The 22906-nt window shown below is 43.3% G+C and overlaps 1 protein-coding gene across 1 annotated transcript in view; it reads right to left on the bottom strand.

The window, feature by feature from the left end:
• The window catches only part of IL20RB (interleukin 20 receptor subunit beta), a 194983-nt gene extending 180776 nt beyond the window's left edge, over window positions 1-14207 (bottom strand). Inside the window, exon 1 of the mRNA XM_069213554.1 lies at window positions 14043-14207. Within this exon, the coding sequence (XP_069069655.1) occupies window positions 14043-14106 (64 nt within the window). The 5' untranslated portion in view covers window positions 14107-14207. The remainder of the gene's footprint in view (window positions 1-14042) is intronic.
• Between the last annotated feature and the right edge of the window lie 8699 nt (window positions 14208-22906).

Here is a 22906-nt window from a genome sequence, read left to right as displayed (position 1 = left end):
GTTCCAGGTCCAAATAATGGATCGATGAGGGAGACCACGCAGCCCCCTCACCTTTATTTTTATAAATGGCCCTGAAGGGTGTGGTCCCCACTCCCTGAGCCTTGTTAGGCCCTGGGACCCCATTCCACAGGGTGGTTGTTTTTTTTTTATTAAAGAGGAGAGTGCTTTGCGGGAGCACATGCGTTTTGGAAACACTTACATCCATTTACTCGACACAGGCTGTACAAAATTAGGTAGAAAAATACTATGATAGCTACAAGCCACTATGTAAACCATGAATCAAATTAACACCCTCACTGGATGATGTCATCATTGATGTCATCAATTATGTCATTTGAGATGTCATTACTGATGTCATAAATAATGCATAGAATATGTCATGAGGGATGAAATATATGATGTCATAAAAAGCACAGGGCGGGAGTGCAAGTAATACTTAGCACTGCTTACTATAACTGGTGAATTTCTGTGTGTTTTTTGTTTAGTTTTTTTAGTTCAAAACATTAATGTTGTCATTGACATATTGACCCCAAAACCAGTCTCAGGATGCTTGTTTCCAGTCCAGGGAGGACCTGGCCTGGCAGTTCGGGCTGGACTGTTCCAACAGGGTGCAGGGTCAAGACTGATTTGCATATAGCTGGCTCCAAACTGGTGTGGCGTGGTGGGCAAATCCTATGGATTAAACCCAGATCTCTGTTACTGGTCGTGAATGGTTCCACTGTTCAGCATTCCAACCATCATCTGTTCTTTTCGCCTTTGTCACCCTAAGTGGGAAGGGTATGCCCAGACGTGGGTCCTGTGCTCACGGCACCAATGGATTCAAGCTAGCATGGCTGATGAGTGGTGATACCCGAAATCTGTCCCAGGATTCTTATTTCCAGTGGAGGGAGGACCTGGCCTGGCATTTCGGGCTGGATTGTTCCCACGGGGAGAAGGGTCAAGGCTGATCTGCATATAGCTGGCTCCAAACTGGTGTGACGTGGTGGGCAAAAAAACTTTGGATTAAACCCAGATCTCTGTCACTGGTCGTAAATGTTTGCACTGTTCAGTATTCCAGCCATCATCTGTTTTTTTTGCCTTTGTCGCCCTAAGTGGGAAGGGTATGCCCAGATATTGGTCCCGTGCTCACTGCACCATTGGATTAAAGCTAGCATGGCTGATGAGTGTTGATACCCTGAAACTGGTCCAAGGATACTTATTTCCAGTGTAGGGTGGACCTGGCCTAGCAGTTCGGGCTGGATTGTTTCCATGGGGAGCAGGGTCAAGACTGATTTGCATATGGCTGGGTCCAAACTGGAATGGTGTGTTGGGCAAAAAAACTAATGATTAAACCCAGATCTCTGTGACTGGGGGTTAATGTTTGCATTGTTCAGCATTCTACCCAACATCTGTTCTTTTTGTCATTGACATATTTACCTAACTAAAATGTTACTTTTTAACTTTTGTTTTTTTCTGTGAATTTTCATTGTTTTTCTTTTTTAAAACAGATCTTATTATCACACCTAACTATAACGTTTCTTGAACCTTAGGCTTATTTAGTGTGTGTGTGTGTGTGTGTATATATATATATATATATATATATATATATTGTCAAATAATTCAGCTTTTCTGAATCAGAATATATCAAAGAAGGTGAATTTTTCAACCATGCTTCTCTATGAACATTTCAAGAAATTAGTCTAGCTTAGTCTCACTGAGCAATTTTGCCCTGCAATCAGGTTCTCCATTAGATCCCTGCTCAGTAGTTATCTTTCATGAAGTTGTGGATATCATTAATTTGGTAATCAATGAGATTCTGAACAGTTCCCTATTCACAGTTGAGGTCCCGGTACCCTGGAAATGTGCAGTCATTACACTCCTGCAGAAAAATACAGGTAGTAGACCCCTCTACCCTCTCAAACCTGCATCCCATTTCTTTACTTTCTGCCCTAGGTAAAATTAATGAACAAATTGTAAACAGCCAATTGACAGCATCTCTGGAAGTGGATAAAAGCCCCATCCCCGTCAGTCTGGCTTTTGTCCAAGACACTCTACAGAGGCAACTCTATTGGAAGTTGCAGATACTCTAAAGTTTACTTTAGCTGTTGGTAAAAATGCGGTGCTGATTGCATTTGACACAGTCTCTCATGACATCCTACTGCAACGCATTGAGAACTGTGGCATTTACCATCTTGCCTGGCTCAAATAGCTCCTTTCAGATTGCAAACAAACAGTGGAGCTAGACCCTTTTTCATCTGCCGAAAAGACAGTCACTTCAGGAGTCCCTCGGGGCTCATCTTTGAGGAATACAATTTGATGCCTCCTTGTCTTTTCGGCCACAAGACCTTGATGTGGCAGGAATGTGCTTCAATTTAATGAAATCTTTGAAAAAAAGTTTAATTACCTTCCTCTATCAGCAAGAAAGACTTTGGCCACTGCAATTATAACGTCTAGACCTGAATATTGCAACAGCCTGTATGCTGGGCCCACTAAACAAACCATTCAGAAATTGCAGGTGGTCCAACTCGCTGCGGCCAGGCTTACGTTAAAACTACCTTGACATGCATCAGCTTCTGTTCCTCTTAAAGCCCTTCACTGGCTGCTTGTTCACAAGAGGGTCCTCTTTAAAATGTTCATGTTTACATTTAGAGCTTTTAGAGCGTAAGGTTAAAATACCTAACTGAAAGATTTAGTAATTATGTCACTAATCGTGCCTTAAGATCTTCATCGGACAAACTTTTTAAACCACCTCTGTTCAAACTCAAAACCAGAGGAGGCAAACCTTTTTGTTACAGGCTCCTAAGCTTGGAATCCACTCCCCAGCTGTTTGAGAGTTAATGATTCTGAAATACTCTTCAGAAAACAGCTACAGACCTGGATTTTTATCATCCCGATGATGTTTGCCAATCAAGCTAACTGTTCAGTGCAGGCGAGAAGGGCATTGGCAGAACAACGGCCACACAGGGCTGTAAGGAGGACGCAGGAGCATGAGCGTGGACAACTAAGCAGCGGAACAGAGTCTCTTCTGGCCTAATGGTCTCAGTTTTGTGCTGTAACTCAGGAGGCTGAAGGTCCAAACCCTAGCATCGCTTGACACTGTGTTTATTTACTCCTGTTTTGATTGTTAAACCTTTCTAGTGATGGAACATTCACATTTCTTTCCAATCACATGCGTGGGTTGACTGTCTGGAGGCACCACAGTAAGGAGTCACCTATGGCCTAAAGGTTACAGTCACAGACCCTCACACTGAAAATTGAGGGTTCTACTCCAGGTGTCTGTGGTCATTTTCCTTCTTTAAGTTCTTTTAAACTTCAAAAGTTTAAGATTCACACTGAAAAGTGATCTTATTCTTTTTAATTGACAAAAATATTTTTCTTTTCAATTTGTCCAGAAATATCTCACTCTAAGCATATCATTCTTCAAAGCCTAACTCACTCTCACTTTATCTCTCACTCACTCTCTCTTTCTCTCTCAGGGTTTGGTGGTTATGGGGATTGGCTGCAGGGACTGACTGCAGGTCAGGCCCTCCGGCCAACCCCACTACACACGGCAAAAGGCACTGCGCAATAGTGGTTGGATTAATGTATATTTATGAAAAACCCATTGAAATGGTGCACGAGTTATAGTTACTTTAGGGCAAGAGTTACAGTTACTTGAAATAACTCTAACAGGTGCATTTCTATGTTCTCGTACACTTAAAATGTGACCCTAACTATAACGTCCATGTAACCTTATGTTTTTTTAAGTGAATTTCTATGTTTGTTTGTTTTTATTCTGTTTCCTAACTATGACATCCGTGTAACCTTTTCAGTTAATATATATTGTAATATACAGATACATGCAAAGTGCCCCGGGTAGGTGGTGGTCCCTGCGGCTTGGGGGTGCGCGCCTCCCCCAGCACGCAATTTAAAAGTGCACCGGGGAGGTGGTAGTCCCCAGGGCTGAAGCTGAGTCCCAAGATAAGTGCCAACACTTCCTGGTTTGAAGGGTTTGCAGCCAATCAAAGCTGTGCATTTTCCTGCATAAGCTCATCATTATTCACAAAGGCTTTGCGGCCAGAGATATACAAATTTGGATTTCCTTAAATTTTTCAAAAACCCCTGAACAGATTTACACTAAATAAGAGAAAGCATAATCTGCATACAGGAAGCCAGCATTCTGCCAAATTTGATGTAATTCCGCACAGCCGTTCAGGCTGTAGTCATATCTAAAGGTCCTCTGGGAATTAACATGGGAAGCACAACTTTTTTTACCCATTCTTTCTCTCGGTCCCCGCTTGACGAAACTTTCCAGGGCACTTTTTTTTTTTCAATTTTGTGAAGATTCGTCAAACGGTGGCACAGATATATAGGAAAGTCAAAAAATTATTTTTCTTTGGGAGCAAGATCCTAACTATAACTGCCTAGTGGCAACCGCTACTAGGCTTTATATATATATGTGTGTGTGTGTTTGTGTGTGTGTGTGTGTGTGTGTGAGTGTGTACCATGTAAGCAAAAACATCCAGGGGCACTCGCAGGGTCTTATTTTGAAGATTTATTGACAAGCAAACAAATGTGTTTCGGCTTACGCGCCTTTGTCAATGTTTGCAACGCCCGCGAGGCAGACATGTTTTAAGATAGGTGTTAAGATTTCATTTGATGTTGATACAAACGTGTACTAAACATAAAACATAAAAAACTGACTTCCACATAAACCTCATCGTGATGGCACACATGCTTGAGTAGCTCATTTCACTAATTCCTTGAAGATATATATTAAAATAACATAAATCTCAAAATCAACATTTCATCAAAAATTACCATATTCTTAAACGGAAGAAAAAATTCAAATTGTTCTCTCAATAACGTTTGACATCACACTGGATGTGCGAACCACTCTGCACTCATTTGAAACTAACAATTTCTTATAGTATCTTAAGTCTATTAAATGCAATAGTTTTGAACTAAAAGTTCCTCTTCAAATTTTTAACACACAAATTAATTTTTCATAGTGCTACACCGGCTTCATGTAATGGGGCGATGATATAACTTTCGACTCGAGTCAGCACTTTATTTTGATCTCTAGGTTCATAAAAGTACATACACATAAAAAACAATCACAAAACAAGATAATAGAGCCATGAAAGCAGATACTCGTCTCATAAAGTGCATCATATAGTATATATATACAAAAAAGAAAAGAAACAACAGTAAAATTGGTTAATCCAGTGCAATAGAAATATAAGATTTTTTTTCAACTAGCAAAAATATGCTAAATTTCACAGCAAGGGGGCTCAAGAGGCTAGATCATAAAAGTGTGCAAAAAAGATGGCAAAGTAAGCCTGGCATAAGGCTTTGAGATGACAGCTTCCCAGAACACCTTGTAAACATTGGTATTTGGGATAAAGCGCAAAATGTGCAAATAAACAAAAGACCCAGCCAACACAATATACAAATACTCGAAAAGGATAAATTAGCAAAGTGCAGATGTGCAAGCGAGCCTAGCCAAACTCAATAAGACTTTAGTCAAATAGATTCCTAGAGCACCCTGTACACATCGACATTTGGGATAAGGTGAAAGATCTCAAATTATGCAAGTAAACAATAACCTCAACCATAAGAATAAACTAGTGCCAAAAAGAGCTACATTAGCAAAGTACAGATGTACAAGCAAACTTAGTACATGCACAATATGATGATGAATAACCAATCACCCACTAGACGGGGGAGGGACGGGTATTTACAATAGCCTCTGCAGCTTTGATAACCTTCAGGCGCCTAAGCGATATCGCAAATAAGAATCAGGACAAGGAGAATACCATCACTCTGCTTAGGTCTGTGGAAAGGAGTCTAAAAGTCTCCATGTGCTGTCTAATGCCCAGATTCGAACATAAAGGGACTATCTACTTGGATCTCTGTGGGCGATATAGTGGGCAAAAGAACGGTATATGCTCCAAAAACTACGGTCCCTCATAGCAGACTGGACATAGATCATTTCCAGACAGGCCCCTGCATTATTTACTACAGAATTGCTGGGTCAGGAGGGTCTTAAATCTAAACTGAACATACAGGGGGTCATTATGACTCGGCGGTTGGTGGAAATGTGGCGGTAGTACCGCCAACAGGCTGGCAGTACATACTGCCACATTATGACATTGGCGGGTTAGCTGAAGCAACCCGCATATGTACCACGCCAACCACCATGGCAGTAGCAGCCGCCAGGCTGGAGATAACAATCTCCAACCCGGCAGCTGCTACTGTCCCGCTGGTGGCATTATGACCCTGCCTACCGCCATGGATTTCATGGCGTTCGTAACGCCACAAAAACCATTGCGGTAGGCCCTACCAGTGACAGGGAATTCCTTTCTTGTTACCGGTAGGAGGATCATCCACCCACCCAACACTCCCCAGACGCCCCTCCATCCACGCTCCACCCCTTCCAATCCTCCCCCATACACGCACACTCACAGGCATCCACCACGCATTCACACACTCACTCACATGGCATACACGCAGTCATACATGCATGCATCCATTCATTCACACACACATCCAAACTTACACGGAGACATGCATTCACATTTTCAGTCATTCACGCATTCTCACACATGCACACACACACAAGCAACACTACACAATCATTCACATTCACACACATACTCACACATTCATGCACACACACACCCACACATACACAACACCACCCACCCCCCTCCACTGTCGGAAACCCGACTTACCTGAATCCAGGGGGTCTTCTGGCAGGGGACAGGACAGCGCACTAATACCGCCAGCAGCGCCCCGCAGCAAAACACCACCAGGCCGTATTATTTGTCATAATACGGCTGGCCGCGGTCCACTGGCGTTGCGCTGCTGGTGGTAGCTGCTGGTGGTAGCTGCGCCAGCTTAACACCGTCCACCAGCATGGCCACAGCCAGATATCTGCCCTTCTTTTGGCGGAAATCCGGCTGTGGTCATAATTTGGCAGAAGGATGTTAGCCGAGGCGATTGTCTTTTGGCGGCCGTCACCGCGGCGGTAGGCGGCACTTACCGCCAAAGTTATAATAACCACCACAGTTTCCTTGCCAGTGAAGGAGTGATCTCATCAATGGGTGATTCAAACTGGGGCAGTGGTTTAATATCAAGAAACCCCCTTTTCAGGGAACTTCTGCTGATGTGATTTATTTGCAAGATAGCATGTCCCCAGTAGATTTCCTTGAGTCTAATTTTAGACACTATACATAACACTTCAGGAGAAACCCAGAATCTCAAGAGTCCCAGTTTTTCCAGAAGCAGGCATATAGAGTTCAACCAGGGGATTCTGAGTACACAACTTGAAGACAACAGAGATGATAGCCCCATACAGCAAGACCTTAACTCTGCTGTGGTCCACAGTCAATGCCAATAAGTGAGAATTCTACACTCAATTTTACTATGGAGACATCTATGGGCCAGATCATAACAGAGGGGGGGACATCGGAGTACTTGCCAGAAGACCTAGTAAATTCCCTAAGAATGTGGTTTCCAGCCAAGGAGATTAAATGTTCTCAAAGTCCCATAACTCGTCGCCATAGAGAGCCACACCTAAGGCTTCATATCAGGGGCCATGCTCCTAGAATAGGCTTTCCTGTGTATTTTTGCTATAACTACAGAGAACTGAATGAGAGTTGTGTGCAACTTCTGGAGCTGGAGCCCCCAGTTTAGATTGTGAGAAAGTCTCAGACCCAAATAATCAAATTGGTAAAGCTGATCGATTACATTAGTGCCATCTTTAATATTCCTTAGTAAGCCTCTCTGCCTCACTGGATCAAGTACCATCAACTTAGTTTTTGTACTATATAAGTCCAGTCCCCTCTCAGAGCAGAACATACCAAAAAGATCTAAGAGCTTTTGCATGCCCTGGGGGGACTTGGATAATAAGAGGGTACCGTTGACAAATAAGAGGGCCAGAAACCCCCTACCGCCTATTTTAGGGGAGTCACAACCGTCTTTATTCACAAAATTCACCATGACATATATATATATATATATATATATATAGTGAGAAAAGGGTGTGGGCGAGGACACGCCCTTGCTTGACTCTTCAGTGAATACCAAATTCGTCAGTTAATTGGCTGCGATCAATCACATTTTGCATTCTGCGACATGCACAATCAAGCGCTTCAGTGCCCCATGTTGAGGTAGTAAGTGCTATACAAAGGCAACAACACAGTGACTTCGGCCTTTTTCTGTATTTCCACAGAAATGTGAAAAAAGAAGCCATTCACATTTATTGAAATCATACTTACATTTCATGTTAATCTTCTATGTACTTTTTTGTGCCCACTTGAATTTGCCAGACAGTAAGCAAACCAAACCTTCTGGACCTAAATGAGGACCTTGCCTAAAAGGCTCCAGTTATCAGATTGCACATCTCCACTTGATTCCTAAGGGCTGAAGCATATTTCTCTGCTGAAGAATTCCCATTATTCTGCACTGTTTAATCTACCATCTACACCCCCAGTGTTATACCGCACAATTTGCTAGGCCCAAAACTTCCTTTTCAATACATATAAGTCATCCCTAAGGGAGACCCCAGTCAGCCCCAGGGGCAGAGTGCAGTGTATTTAAAAAGATTGACATGTACTTTTACATTTTGAAGTAAGAAACTCTTAAATTCATTTTCCACTAGTGAAGGGCCTCTTTCACCCTGAGGATAACATTGGAGTTGCCTTATTACATTTTATATGTGCAATTTTCAAATGGGAATAGATTGCCAGCTCATATTTGGTTTCTCTTCTCTGGTATTGGAATTCAAAATCCTAATTTACGGTTAACTCAGATTTGAAATAACAATTTTAAAAATGCCACATTTAGAAAGATCAGGGTGGACTGTTCCCATGGGGAACAGGGTCAAGACTGATTTGCATATAGCTGGGTCCAAACTGGGGTGGCATGGTGAGCAAAAGAATTGATGGATTAAACCCAGATCTGAGACTGGGGGTGAATGTTTGATTGGTTCCACATTCCGTCCATCATTTGTGTTTTTTTTGCTTTTGTTGCCATAAGTGCACCAGGTATGCCCAGATGTGGGTACCGGGCTCACTGTACCACTGGATTCAAGCTAGCCTGGCTGATAAAGGGTGATACCCTGAAACCGGTCCCAGGATGCTTGTTTCCAGTCCAGGGAAGACCTGGCCTGGCAGTTCAGGCTGGACTGTTCCCATGGGGAAGAGGCTCAAGACTGATTTGCATATGGCTAGGTCCAAACTGGGGTGGCATGATGAGCAAAAGAATTGATGGATTAAACCAAGATCTGTAATTGGGGGTGAATGTTTGATTGGTTCTGCATTCCGTCCATCATTTGTAGGTTGTTTTTTTTGTTTTGATTTTTAATATAGAAAATTGGCATTTTCTTGCCTTAGCCATTGGGTGCCTGCAGCCTGTTTCTGGGTCACTTGAGGGAGTGTAGCTGACAGTCGGGTTTCGTGTATTCCTCCTAGACAGCCACACACAATGGAAAACTTAGATCTGACTGGATGGGCCATCTTTGGCAGGATGGGTAGAAGGAGCTGGGCCCAGACACACTTCCACTTCAATAGGCTATGTCCTTTCTCCACACAAAAGGGCTGCATACCCCCTGTTGTTAGTCTGGAGCCAGGAGGGCAGGGCATCTGGGCACTTCAAATGCATGCCTCTAGAAGCGTCTTCCCACTTCAAAGGCACAACTATGTGTATATGTATATATGCTCTAAAGAAACAGCTGCCCAGCTGCTGCTCTCTGCCCTCTATCCAGGGGAAGAATAACTGGTCCTGTAACGTCATCTTGAGCCCAGGACCCAAGAGAGACTCAAAGGGCTAGTTGGTTCCCCTCCTGATCTGAGCTTCTGGGACATAAAAGGCTCCCCAACCAGCTCCTGGACCCAGCTGCAGTGGGTTTGTGACCCCCAAGTGGTGCCCCTCAGGTCCTGAACCCTTGGTGTGGCTCAGCAATCAAGTTTTAGGGCTCTTCACGACCAAGCCTGTTCACAGCAAGACTGTGCCACCCATATCCAAAACCAGTGCAAACCAACACCATCAAACACCTGCGGGAAACAGCCAATGCAAAGCTCCAGCCTGCCCATGAAATGGGGGAACTGCAGAAGGACCTGGCTCTGCAGTCCATGAGACAGCAGAGACTTACATAGACAATGCTCTGCAGCCAGTGAGACAAACCCAGAGACCGTCTACAGCGAATGTGAGACCATGACAAACGAGGTTATGAAGGTGGTGCAAGAGGCAGACACCTCATGATGTTATACTGTGCAGTCAGTGCGAGAGAGCTTAAAACTAGACAGTAAAGCCTCTGCAGCCTATTGCAACAATGGAACATAAGGAAGACAGGCAGTTGTAACCGGTGTGACAGCAAATAGATTCAGATAGGCCATATGGATATAAGAGAGAGAGAGAGAGAGAGAGAGAGAGAGAGAGAGAGAGAGAGAGAGAGAGAGAGAGAGAGAGAGAGAGAGAGAGAGAGAGAGAGAGAGAGAGAGAGAGAGAGAGAGAGAGAGAGAGAGAGAGACAAGGCTCTGCAACCAATGTGATAGTGAAGAAGCCTAGAGGAGTCAGGTTCAGCAAACCGTATCTTACCAAAAAAGCCTAGAGATGCATATTCTTCATTTGGTGCAAGGAGTGACCAAGCGATGAAGGCAGTATTGTGCTTTCAGTGCAAAAATATCCAGGGTTATATGTTCTTAGGCCAGTGTAGCAGTGAATGGACAACAGGCCAAGCTCTGCTGCTGTGACCAATGTGAGGGATGAAAGCCACACAGAGGCCGCGCACTAAAGCCAGTGCTACAACAAAATTCAATAGAGGCCAGCGACCCATCCGCATGGGAAAGAGGGAAACTTATGTAACCCTCTCATGCAAGGATGAAAAGTAGAGGAAGGAACAACACTTCCTCCAGGGTACAACAGGGAGAAAGAAGGTTGAGCAAAGAGTAGCCCTCCCCACAATGGTGTCTTTAATTAAGAAAGGACAATCAAATAAGTGCTCTAACCAGCCAAGTGTGTGTTGTGTCATCATGTGTAGAATGTGCCAGAGAATATGAATACCAGCCTTGCAGCCTGTGTGAGAGGTAAAAGTCGCAGAGGCCAATCTTTGCAAAATATATGGGCAGGCGTGTAGTTTCAAGAGAGCATTTGGGTGTCACTCTCACTTTACAAATGCACCCATTGTCCAGTTCAGAGGTGAGTCCGGAGACTATGAGTTGTGTTTGGGAGTTGTATGTGTTGGGTTTCCCTATTTGCCCATCTCAGGAGATGCCCTTGACCGTTTGAACCTAGAAACCATTCATTTATATTACCTCTCTCTATCCCACACAGTACTTGACAAAGAGAAACAAAGGCAATTATTTGGCTGTGCTGACCCTAGATGGCTCTCACAAGATCTGATCGGCAGCATTCTTTCAAAACTTAAACTTGTGCTTCGACACTATAAGAATATTTGTCTGACAGGACAAGTCTGTAAAACAATTAGCTTTGTATTGTATTTTTGGCCGACCTTTAACTAATTAGCCTCTAAAAGGTTAGCAGCGCTGGGCCACTATAAGTCATCTAGCTTGCAAGTTGCCACAAGTCTCCTGTTACATCCTCAGCTAAGCCTCGGTATTCTAATCAACACCGTGCTCAGATTTGGAAGGTCATATTTATAATGAAGATTTAGAAACTACAAAGCCCAGAACACAAAGCGGTGCTTACGAAAACGCCCCAAGTGATTTATGATGCGACATAAGGCAACTTGGTAGCAGTGTAGTCTCACGTTGAGACAACCAAAGAAAGGCAGGGAGGGTTGGAAAATAAATAATCACATCACTTAGCATCATTGCACTCAGTATTTAGAACAAGCATTGGCAAAGTCTATAATAGGCTTTGCCTTTGGGGTGTACTAACTTTACCAATGGATTGGTAATGCTGTATAGCGTCAGCAAGACTGCTCAGCAGGTCAAGAGAAAAAAAAGGTGCAATGTTACGGTTGCAGAGAATGTGTCATGCTGTAGTTGTGGATGCAGCATGACACTGTTGGGGCAAATCAGCACACTAGGGAGAGCAACACTTGTGGGCAGTGAGAGAAGCACGCGAAATAGATCGTCAACAGAGCACAGGGAAGGGAGTTTGGCATAGGGATGAGCACACAAGAGAGAGTTTGTTACACAACAGAGCGGCGGAGGCAGAAATTTGTGGGGGAGAGAAGCACATGAGGGAGACAGCTGAAAAATTCACTCTCACGAAGTGCCTACGCAAAAAGGAAAAATAGTCCCCCAAAAGAGAACAGTGAGAGGACAGAAATTAGCCAATCAGAGAGATGATGAAGAGACTATGGTCCAGTGGAGGGACAAACACAAGATGGACAAGGTGAGACAAGGTGAGACAAGGAAACCCATTGACTAAGAGGAAAACACATGAGGGTGTCAATGAAGTGTGTGCTTAGTAAGCCAACAATAGGTAATTTGCAATGGGACAGGCTGCGTAGGTTTGACATTAATAACCTACAATGATCACAGAAAGCACTGTCTAAATCGATCACTGTCAGACAGCCTGTCCTTGAAGCGCTGGTGCCCCCACCAAACCTATCTCCCCCACCAAATGTATATCATTAGTTAGACAGGAGTCAGTACACTTTATGCATATTTTAAAATTGTTTTATGTTCAAAATGTGGCACATTTTTTACTTTCATATCCTCAATGTTGAGGAAAAGTTTCATAAAAGCACTCCATGCCAATCAATGTAATCCGTGTGCTGATGTCAAATTCTCAGTGTGACACATGTCGGCTTATGTAAGATTAAAAGTACCTCAATTCGGGAGAATGTGAATTAAACATACTGACCATGTGGATTTTTTTACAATATTGAAATGAACTCAAGACATGATGAAAACTAATAGGAAAAATTATAAAATTAAAAGAGTTTCCCAAATGAAATTGCTAAAAAAAGAAAATCAATTAACTTGCACAGTAATAATGATACTCCTGCACACAAGTTTGACAACAATTATTTTAAAAAATATGAACAAACAACTAAAAACTGGAATGAAATGTAATTATGGTAATCAGTGCTGATATGTCAGCATTCCTTAAAAAGGCTGGTACAAATAATTGACATATTAGAGTCAACCCCAGAAATGTCGGTCGTGCTGTGTAAAGTTCTGTCATGTGACAACATTTTCCTGAAAGGCTGGTATGACTGGTTTAGACGCAAAAAATCCGACCGTGAATGAATTGTTAAAAAGATTCGGCACAATGGATCGCAATTTCGTATCATATTGGGAAGTACTAGAGGGTAGTCTCGGGGTGACTCTGCCTGCCCTCTTCCATGGTGAAAATTAAATATGCAATAAATTGATGCAGTGAATACACACAATTTGAAATGCCCATTGAATCAATGCCCTCAAAATACATTTCATTCTTACTTGATAAAAACGAGGTCAATCGACAATCTCATGCTCGAGTAACTTCATGCCAATCACCGAATTACCGGTGTGGTGGCAATATTGTGATATTTTAAGCTTTGAGTGGTGTTTGCGCGTGTAGTAATTATGCACTTCACAATTAACTACGTTTTATGATTAGTGGCCAGTTATGAAGCAATGGTGAATCCCATGGTTTGAATCCCATTTACCAAGTTACGAGTCAGTGAATGAGCAGATGGTTTAATGAATACTTTTATCTTCCACTGCCCAACTCATTGAAACTCTCAGGCTGGCTTATCTCGTATTTGAATGTATTTGTTATTTTTAACCGAATGGATCGCATTGCTTCAAAGTCAGAAAGATAAAAAAAACGACTGCCTTGCCCCAGATTCCAACACATGGCCTGTCGGTTGCAAACTGGTCTTCGCGAAGGTGGCATTAGGGCACTGTGTTCCCGAAACTGCATTCAATAATACATTCTGCAGAGTAAATACCGATACATATAAAAGTGCATTAACCTACAAAGATACAGCACTGGCATTGAAACCTGTAACCTGCTGGTCAGAGCCAGACCTCTGCAGGAGGAGCCAGCCAGGTAAGCTATGTGTACAGCCGAAACTCATAGAAGTCTCCATCACAGCAGCGCTTCCCACCTCTTACCTGCTAACACTGCCGGAGCCATCACAAAGAGGAGACAGGCCAGCAGACACCCCCCGTGACTCATTGTAGGGGTTCAGGAGCTCTGCGCCGTCTTCTCGCGCCAAAGCCTGGCCATCCTCCGCGCGGCAGAGTCCACCGAGCACTGCGCATCTGAATCCCGGTGGCGGCTCCGCCCACCTCTGCTGCTCAGGCGGGGAGTGACGCAACCAGTTGTCTCTCACTGTGAGCATCTCGACGCATTTCCCAGAGGGGAGTTCCCGAGTGAGTCAGCGGTGCTGGCATTCGAACCTGTTTCTCTCAAAATGAGTGTGCCTTCCCTGCCCTCGCCTGGTGAGAACTGGGGATATAACCGGTACCACTTCTAGGACTGGGAGAAACTATTGTTTTCCTGTCTATATGTCCACATGGGCAAACCTCATGATATGTAAATGTCATTTGTTTTTTAACCTGATCTAAACAATGTTGAGAAACCTTTCTATGTTCCTCAAAGTCCATGTGTGTGTAAACGTGTATGTATTTCACGAGACTATTAGAAAGTTGACATCTCAAGTCTCATATTTCAAACATTAGGGCCAACAATGGATTGTGTATTCCCCATGGAAAGTGTAACTAAACCTTAACTGCAGTGACACTATAATGCCACGGTAGTACCGCTATAATATTTGAGATAATGTACTCTATGTCATATATTGTATGAACATCTGAAGCCCATTAGGTGTTCTAAGACAAGACAGAGGAACAAAGCCAAAGAGTGACTTTTTATGAGGTCATAGAACTCCTAGATGGCTTGCAATATCCTTTCAACGTAAGACAGGGGGTAATCTATTCTTTATAATACGAAATTGAACCATTGCCCTTTTCCCCAAAACGTCTGCATTCTAGGCCTCCTGTTCCTTAATGTAAATGAGTATAGCTGCAAATACGTAGAATACATGTAGTGAGAAATTAAACACAAAAATATGCAAGTGATTTGTTTAAAAAGTGTAGTACATGCATTTTATGTAGGTCATTCCAAAGAACAGCTTTAGTTCATAATGTGCATAAAGTGTGGTCATGGTCAGAGAGACTTCTGCTTTCCTGTAAAGACCTACAGCTAAGCAGAAATTAGAGAAGCTGCCAAACATGGATCATTTCTGCTACTGACTGATAATTTCAGGGAACCAAAGAATGTGGGAATAGTTCGTTCTGGCATTCGGGGTTTAAATTGCAGCTGTACATCCCCTCCTTGAGATGTTCTTCATATAATCTGCTGGGTTCTTATTATTTGATAATGAACAATGAGGCAGTGCAGTTTGTAAATATAATCCGCTCTCCACCCCAACCTCCTTTCACCTCTCTCCTCCCTTTTCATTCCTCTGTCGTCACCTCCTGTCTCTCACTCCTCCTTACCTGTTTGCTTCGCCTCGCTTGATCTCGCCTTAGGCCTCTTAAACCTTCTCTTCACCTTCTCTTCCCCTTTCCCCTGTAACCAGTGGCAGAGGTGTTTTAAGGCATGGTAAAAGTGGGCAATTGCCCAGGGCCGCTGTCTTCTATATATCTCTCCATATCAACTCTATTTCAGTGTCAACCTCTTTCCAACTCTCTGCTTACCTCTTCCCAGTGCTTAATTTGTAAATAAAAACGTGCTGGTGCCCAAAGTCCTCCTCGGTAACTGGCACCTGCTGCAATTAAATGTGCAAGTATGGAATACTGAGGCAGCGTAATTCTGAAGCCATCTCCGGCCTTTTCAATACATTTAAAGCCAGTCCATGCCCCTTCAGCTCACTCTTGCAGCTTTCTGCTTTCTACCTTTGTGACGCTTTTTCGTGTTTCTTTTCCTCCGTCTTTCCCATATGTGTCTTTTGCTCGAAGCAAATGTTTGAGGCAGAAGAATAAACGCCGGCCCTCAAAAATAAGTGCCGGTGCTCAGCACCGGAAACAACAAGCACAAATTAAGCACTGCCTCTTCCTCAGACTCCGTCTCTCTTTACACAGTGTCATATAAATATTTTGAGGCATGAAACACCAAAAAAAACGTGTTTTTGTATGATCACGTTTCTGAAAATGTAACGCCTAAGTCAATATTGTTTGGCAACGCTTGAATTAGCACAAAATCAATAATACAATACGAACCTATTTTGAAAAGATGGCCCCAAAATATGTCCCTTAAACTCTTAAAACAACTTTGTCCAATAACTTGCTTAAACTCTTAAAACAACATTGTCCAATAACTTGCTTAACCTCCATGTTCTGTCTTTGCCCTTCTTCACTTACCCAAACCTCCCTTAAATGTAAATGGTTTCTGCACCCCTTTGCTTTTCTTCCTCTCACTTTGATACCTTTCACCTCCTTCCTCCTCTTCTTTCCCAGACACCCTTATTTCTGAGCCATGTGACTTCCTCTTCCCTATCCTCGTTTTCCTCACCCCTGTTTCTATCACTTTTTTCTTTCCATCTTTCCCCATTTCCTTTCCTTTGCATCCCTTCCGACGCCCTTCTCTGCTCTTCCCTCACATTCACACCCAAACAGGCTCTGTGTTTAAATCATTCAGAGCACGTGCCCTACAACCCGACCTCTACCAGGGTGCCGCCCCACCGCAAGGCCCTGGTGCAACGGCATGGGCTGCCAGTGACAGGTGCTCCCCTGGTCAGACACTGCAATCGGTAGGTTGCTAGTCACCATTCCATCAATACACACATATTGCAGTAACATGATTACTAACTTCTCAGAGAGATCGTTGACCAACACGGACCGAACCATGGGGCCACAATCCTCAATCATCAGGGTAAGAGTAAAAAAAACTCACCATTATGCACCCGTCAACGTTTTTTTTTTCCTGAATCACTTTGTTGCAAAACATATTATTTAGTATAAGAAAATGTTTTTGTTTTAAATATAGTAAATTTTTATTAAGGATGCTCTGACAGAACTGGGAATTAAAGAGAAAATTTGGATTAACGATGCTCTGACAGAACTGGGAATTGAAGAGAGATGCTATATGCAAATATATTTTGTAAACCACTTCATCAGCTCTGATGGCATTGCCCCACGAATGCCCATTAAGCGGTCCGACAAGAGAACAGTGAGAGAGCAGAACTGAACTTCGGATCGGGTTGCTACGCCAAAGGGTTAAAATACATTTTCACTCATGCGTTCTGTGGTGCAGGTTGTGGGTTGTGGTAAATTTAATACAAACAAGCTATTTATGAATGTTTGGCAATGCTGCTGGGACTGTTAGCGGCACTTTTAGGTGTAAGAGATCAAGGGCCATATTTATACTTTTTGACGCAAAACTGCGCTAACGCAGTTTTGCGTCAAAAAAATTAGCGCCGGCTAACGCCATTCTGAAGCGCCATGCGGGCGCCGTATTTAATCAATGACGTTAGCCGGCGTTAGCCGCCGGTGCTGCCTGGTGTGCGTGGAAAAAAACGACGTACACCAGGCAGCGCCGGCGTAGGGGGATATGGGGCTTGGGCGTCAAAAAATGGGGCAAGTCAGGTTGAGGCAAATTTTTCACCTCAACCCGATTTGCGCCATTTTTTCTCACTCCCAACCCCCATAGAAATTACTCCTGTCTTAGCAAAGACAGGAGTCATGCCCCCTTGCCCAATGGCCATGCCCAGGGGACTTATGTCCCCTGGGCATGGTCATTGGGCATAGTGGCATGTAGGGGGGCACCAATCAGGCCCCCCTATGCCACAAAAAAAAAAAAAAAAAACACTTACCTGAACTTACCTTAATATCCCTGGGATGGGTCCCTCCAGCCTTGGGTGTCCTCCTGGGGTGGGCAAGGGTGACAGGGGTTGTCCCTGGGGGCATGGGAGGGCACCTCTGGGCTCCTTCAGAGCCCACAGGTCCCTTAACGCCTGCCTTTTGCAGGCGCTAAAAAACGGCACGAAAGCGGCCGTACGTCATTTTTTTTGACCCGCCCACTCCCGGGCGTGAATTTTGCCCGGGAGTGTAAATACGGCGCACATGCCTCGGAGTCAATTTTTTAGACGTGAACGCCTACCTTGCATCTCATTAACGCAAAGTAGGTGTCCACGCAAAAAAATGACGCAAACTCCATGGACTTTGGCGCTAGACGCGTCTAACGCCAAAGTATAAATATGGAGTTAGTTTTGCGTCGGAATTGCGTAAAAAAAAACGATGCAATTACGGCGCAAACGGAGTATAAATATGCCCCCAAAGCTTTTATCCTTCTCACAACTTGCATTCACGCCAGCACACCGATTTCAGACTCCCGTTTTTTTAAAGCAAAATGCCTTAATTTTAGCTAAAATTGCATCTACTTCAGAGCAACTCAGTGGTGAAAATACATTTGCCCATTTTGTTTAAATCTCCCTCGTTTCATTGTCCAAATGTTGATATGTATGATTTTGTCACTCGATCAGAAGTGCATAAACAGGAAGCACTTCCTTTGAAAGGTCAGAAAGTCAAATATGTCCCTAAAGGCATGGGCAACTTTAGCAACACAAAAGGATGATGGACGGAGTGCTGACAATGCAAACACTCACCCCCAGTCACAGATCTGGATTTAATCCATTGTTCTTTTGCTCACCATGCCACCCCAGTTTGGACCCAGCCATATGCAAATCAGTCTTGACCCTGTTCCTCATGGGAACAGTCCAGCCCGAACTGCCAGGCCAGGTCCTCCCTGGACCGGAAACAAGCATCCTGGTACCGGTTTCGGGGTTTCACCCCTCATCAGCCAGGCTAGCTTGATTCCAGTGGCACAGTGAGCAAGGGACCCACATCTGGGTATACCCTTCCCACTTAGGGCAACTTTAGCAACACAAAAGGATGATGGACGGAGTGCTGACAATTCAAACACTCACCCCCAGTCACAGATCTGGGTTTAATCCATCGTTCTTTTGCTCACCATGCCACCCCAGTTTGGACCCAGCCATATGCAAATCAGTCTTGACCCTGTTCCTCATGGGAACAGTCCAGCCCGAACTGCCAGGCCAGGTCCTCCCTGGACCGGAAACAAGCATCCTGGTACCGGTTTCGGGGTTTCACCCCTCATCAGCCAGGCTAGCTTGATTCCAGTGGCACAGTGAGGAAGGGACCCACGTCTGGGTATACCCTTCCCACTTAGGGCAACTTTAGCAACACAAAAGGATGATGGACGGAGTGCTGACAATGCAAACACTCACCCCCAGTCACAGATCTGGGTTTAATCCATCGTTCTTTTGCTCACCATGCCACCCCAGTTTGGACCCAGCCATATGCAAATCAGTCTTGACCCTGTTCCTCATGGGAACAGTCCAGCCCGAACTGCCAGGCCAGGTCCTCCCTGGACCGGAAACAAGCATCCTGGTACCGGTTTCGGGGTTTCACCCCTCATCAGCCAGGCTAGCTTGATTCCAGTGGCACAGTGAGGAAGGGACCCACGTCTGGGTATACCCTTCCCACTTAGGGCAACTTTAGCAACACAAAAGGATGATGGACGGAGTGCTGACAATGCAAACACTCACCCCCAGTCACAGATCTGGGTTTAATCCATCGTTCTTTTGCTCACCATGCCACCCCAGTTTGGACCCAGAACTAGCTTCCATCTCAAAGACTTTAGCATCCGAGAGTTGTGAGAGATTTTTTTTCAATGTGACTGAGCTTCTCCGTTTTAATTTGTTTTTCACTCACAAAGCTATGAACCTGATGCAGTTCACAGAGTGGCCACCGTATAACCAGTGCTTGACATGACATATGTCACGTAAGTCTTCAACAACTCTCACTCTCTCTGTGCACTATTCAGAATTGGCAGACATTTCCAGCCTGTTTCTGATGCTGTCTACTGCATCCTCTACAATCCAATGGGAAGGGAGACCTTAAATAGACCTTAAAACTGCTCTTGGCAAGCCGAAACATTATGAGTATGCTACTTTTACCTTACACATAAGTTGAGTTGGGGGTTAGAATGGTATTGTGCTTTCCTGACGCTACCTTCTAACTAGAAAACGTTCTGCTAAGTTGAACTTTGGTTAGTCTCCTTCTGCTTGTGGAATGGGGGAGTTACCAGTTGTAGCCTTCTCTTCGTGAGTATACTGTACTGATAAATTCACTATAAAGACTGCTGCACTGGTTGTACATTGATTTTTATGAGCCTGATGTACCATTCACAATGCAAACAAGAGATGCGCACTAACTAGTTTGTAAATGAGAATGCTATTTGCAATGAGATCCATGTTCTAATTCAATTTGCGTCCTCCCAGTGAACGGCTGTTGAAAGCGCATCCAGTCCTTATAAATTACTTATGCTTGGACACGCCGGAGGTCGGTGAACCTTTTGACCGGGTTGAGCTTTCCTCATCCAAAGAATTTTCAGATCTCTCAAATCAATAATCAATAATCATTTATAACCAATAACCAATACTCGATTAGTAATCAATCAACAAATTAGTTAAACTGAAAATCAGTAATTAGACACACCATGACCTTTCAGTCATGAATAACCACACCTGTTTATTAAAAGTTAATGAGTTTATTTCCCTATATTAACAAAGCTAACACAATATAAGTAAGTCTCAAAATCAAATGATACACATATATGAACATTACTAGCTGTCCATAACGACGGAAGAAACGTAATCTACGCAAAACTTGGATTATAATGCATTCGGCTATAGCAATGCAAATCACTAACAAAAGTAACTGAATTTGACTAATTGCATACATTGGTCAGCATAACAGGATTTCAATTCAGCATGATGCATCAAGTGAATACCTCAACTAACCTCTGATTAGCATTGGCATGTGGGGCTTCATGCAAAAGAATTTAATCAACATAAATTTAGAAAACTTCTAGCTTCGGCTCTGTCAAAATTAAGCAGTTGGTACCTAAGAAGGAAAATACAACGAATAATACATTTATCCTTTCATAATTACCAAATACAATCAGCATTCAAGGTAAGTCTTCGTCCTTCAGGTACCGGTTCGATCAGCATGGGGCAGATTTCAAAGGGGCAAAGTTTAAGGCAAGTTTTCCTTGCAGCAGCAAGGAAAATGGGGGAACAAAAGTGATTGAATAGGCAAGACGGGGTAAAGTTAAAGTTAAAGTCTCTAGGGTGAGAATTCTTTAAAGCCTCTCTCTCAGGAATAGAGAAAAAGCATCAAAGGGTCATCAAAATGGATTCTCGAATCTGGCTTCAAAATGGCATCAAGAAAAATGGCTGGCTACTCCCCGTCCGGTGGGATTAAGTAAGAAAAGTTCCAAATTCTTTAGGTTCTTCCATTGGAGGGTTCATGGGGTGATTTCTTCTTGACCAATGAATAGTGTCTTTTCTCTTAATACTCATCTACGCATCAGGTGTCCTTGGAGTTTTGAAACACAAGTAGCAACAAAGTTGACAATTCATTCTGCATCAGTGTCTTTATTGTCTGCACCTGCAGAAACTGACCTTTCTTCAAAGGGGATGAAAGTTGCCTAGCACGCAACCTTAAGATAAGGGTATTAGTCATTCTACTGGAAAAATACAGCTTTTAAAGGTTTAAAACACGTCTTTTTTAATACAAGTGAAAACTACGCAGTTAAAATTGAGACCAGGCGACTAGGCCAAAGCCTCTGCTAAATTTAAGCTAAGCATATAACAGTTTAACAAGAAAATCATAAAATATAGCTTCATTTATGATAGATTAATACATTTGTCGGGTTTCATGATTGATTAAGCTTGTTTATGCTAATGGTGAACTACTTCGTGGCACATTTTCTACATACATTATTTTTCTTTGCTAAAATCACATTGTCTTATACGATTTTATTACATGATATATGAATGTTTGTTAGTCTCTTCTTTTCTTGCTTCATTACTGTGAATGAAGGGATGGAGACCTCCATCCCTTTATTTGCTTTCTGAAAAGTCAAACTTATTTTTATAGAAACAGGTCTGTCCATTCCACGGCCCCTGCCTCTCCAGGGAACAAGGGCTGGTTTTAACAATATTGTTTCCCTCTTCAGAACACATCGGCTGGTGCAGACCGTACTCCTCTTGACTACTGCCTGACCTCCCACTCCCCGCCAGCCCCCTTCCTCCCTACATGATTCCAAAAGGGAGAATTGGTTTACCACATAAGATAGGGGTCGGTAATAGATCAATGGCTTTTGCCTGCAGAAGTGGCCACAACTGGGTGATACATCCCTTTCCGAATAGCAGATAGGAAGGGGATGCCCTTTTCATGCGCCTCCTATTTGTGTTTCAGAAATGGTCACAAAAGACCGTTTACAAGTTGGAAATACTTTTCGGAATTTTGATTAGGGTTTGCACATTAAGGGAAGCCGTTTTGCAGGGTTTTTGATCATAACAACTCTTCGAACATTTGGCCTTTTGTTCTGAAGGTGGACTTCGTTTCTTATTCCATCAGCTCTCAGCGGTGCATTGGATGCCCCTTCTTTGGTCTTGTAATGCTACAGAAATTGGACTGAAATTGAAACTAAATGGAAATGCTAAAACTTATATTTTTCAATCCTTGGAACTCAGAACTGGGAGGCAAATTCATTGTTTCTATATGTTCCGAATCTATTTTGCAGGTGCGATCTAATGTTAGGTGGTGATCGATTAATTTGATTAATTTTGTGGAGCCTTCATGGAAAGTACACTAACGGGTATTATCTGATGTGCAACATGATTTTTATGTAGCAAAACTTTTCACATTTACCTGGCCTTTGAACGCTGACCAATACCTGGGTTTTCCATTTATGGTGAACATTGAGGGGGTTGTCAAGTCAGGAAGCTTTTTCTTACAACAGTTGGGTGCTTGGTTTCCCTAAACATCTTTAATGCTCTCAAATCTGCTTCTGTTACTCATTGACACCACATGTTTTTGCAAAAAGCCATACAGGTGGCCAAGGATTTGCTTCTTTGGATACTAAGGGGCATATTTACAAG

This window comes from Pleurodeles waltl, chromosome 11, assembly GCF_031143425.1.
Source record: "Pleurodeles waltl isolate 20211129_DDA chromosome 11, aPleWal1.hap1.20221129, whole genome shotgun sequence".
NCBI lineage: Eukaryota > Metazoa > Chordata > Amphibia > Caudata > Salamandridae > Pleurodeles > Pleurodeles waltl.
Note: the sequence above shows the minus strand (reverse complement) of the source record. Positions and strands in the feature narration are given on the sequence as shown.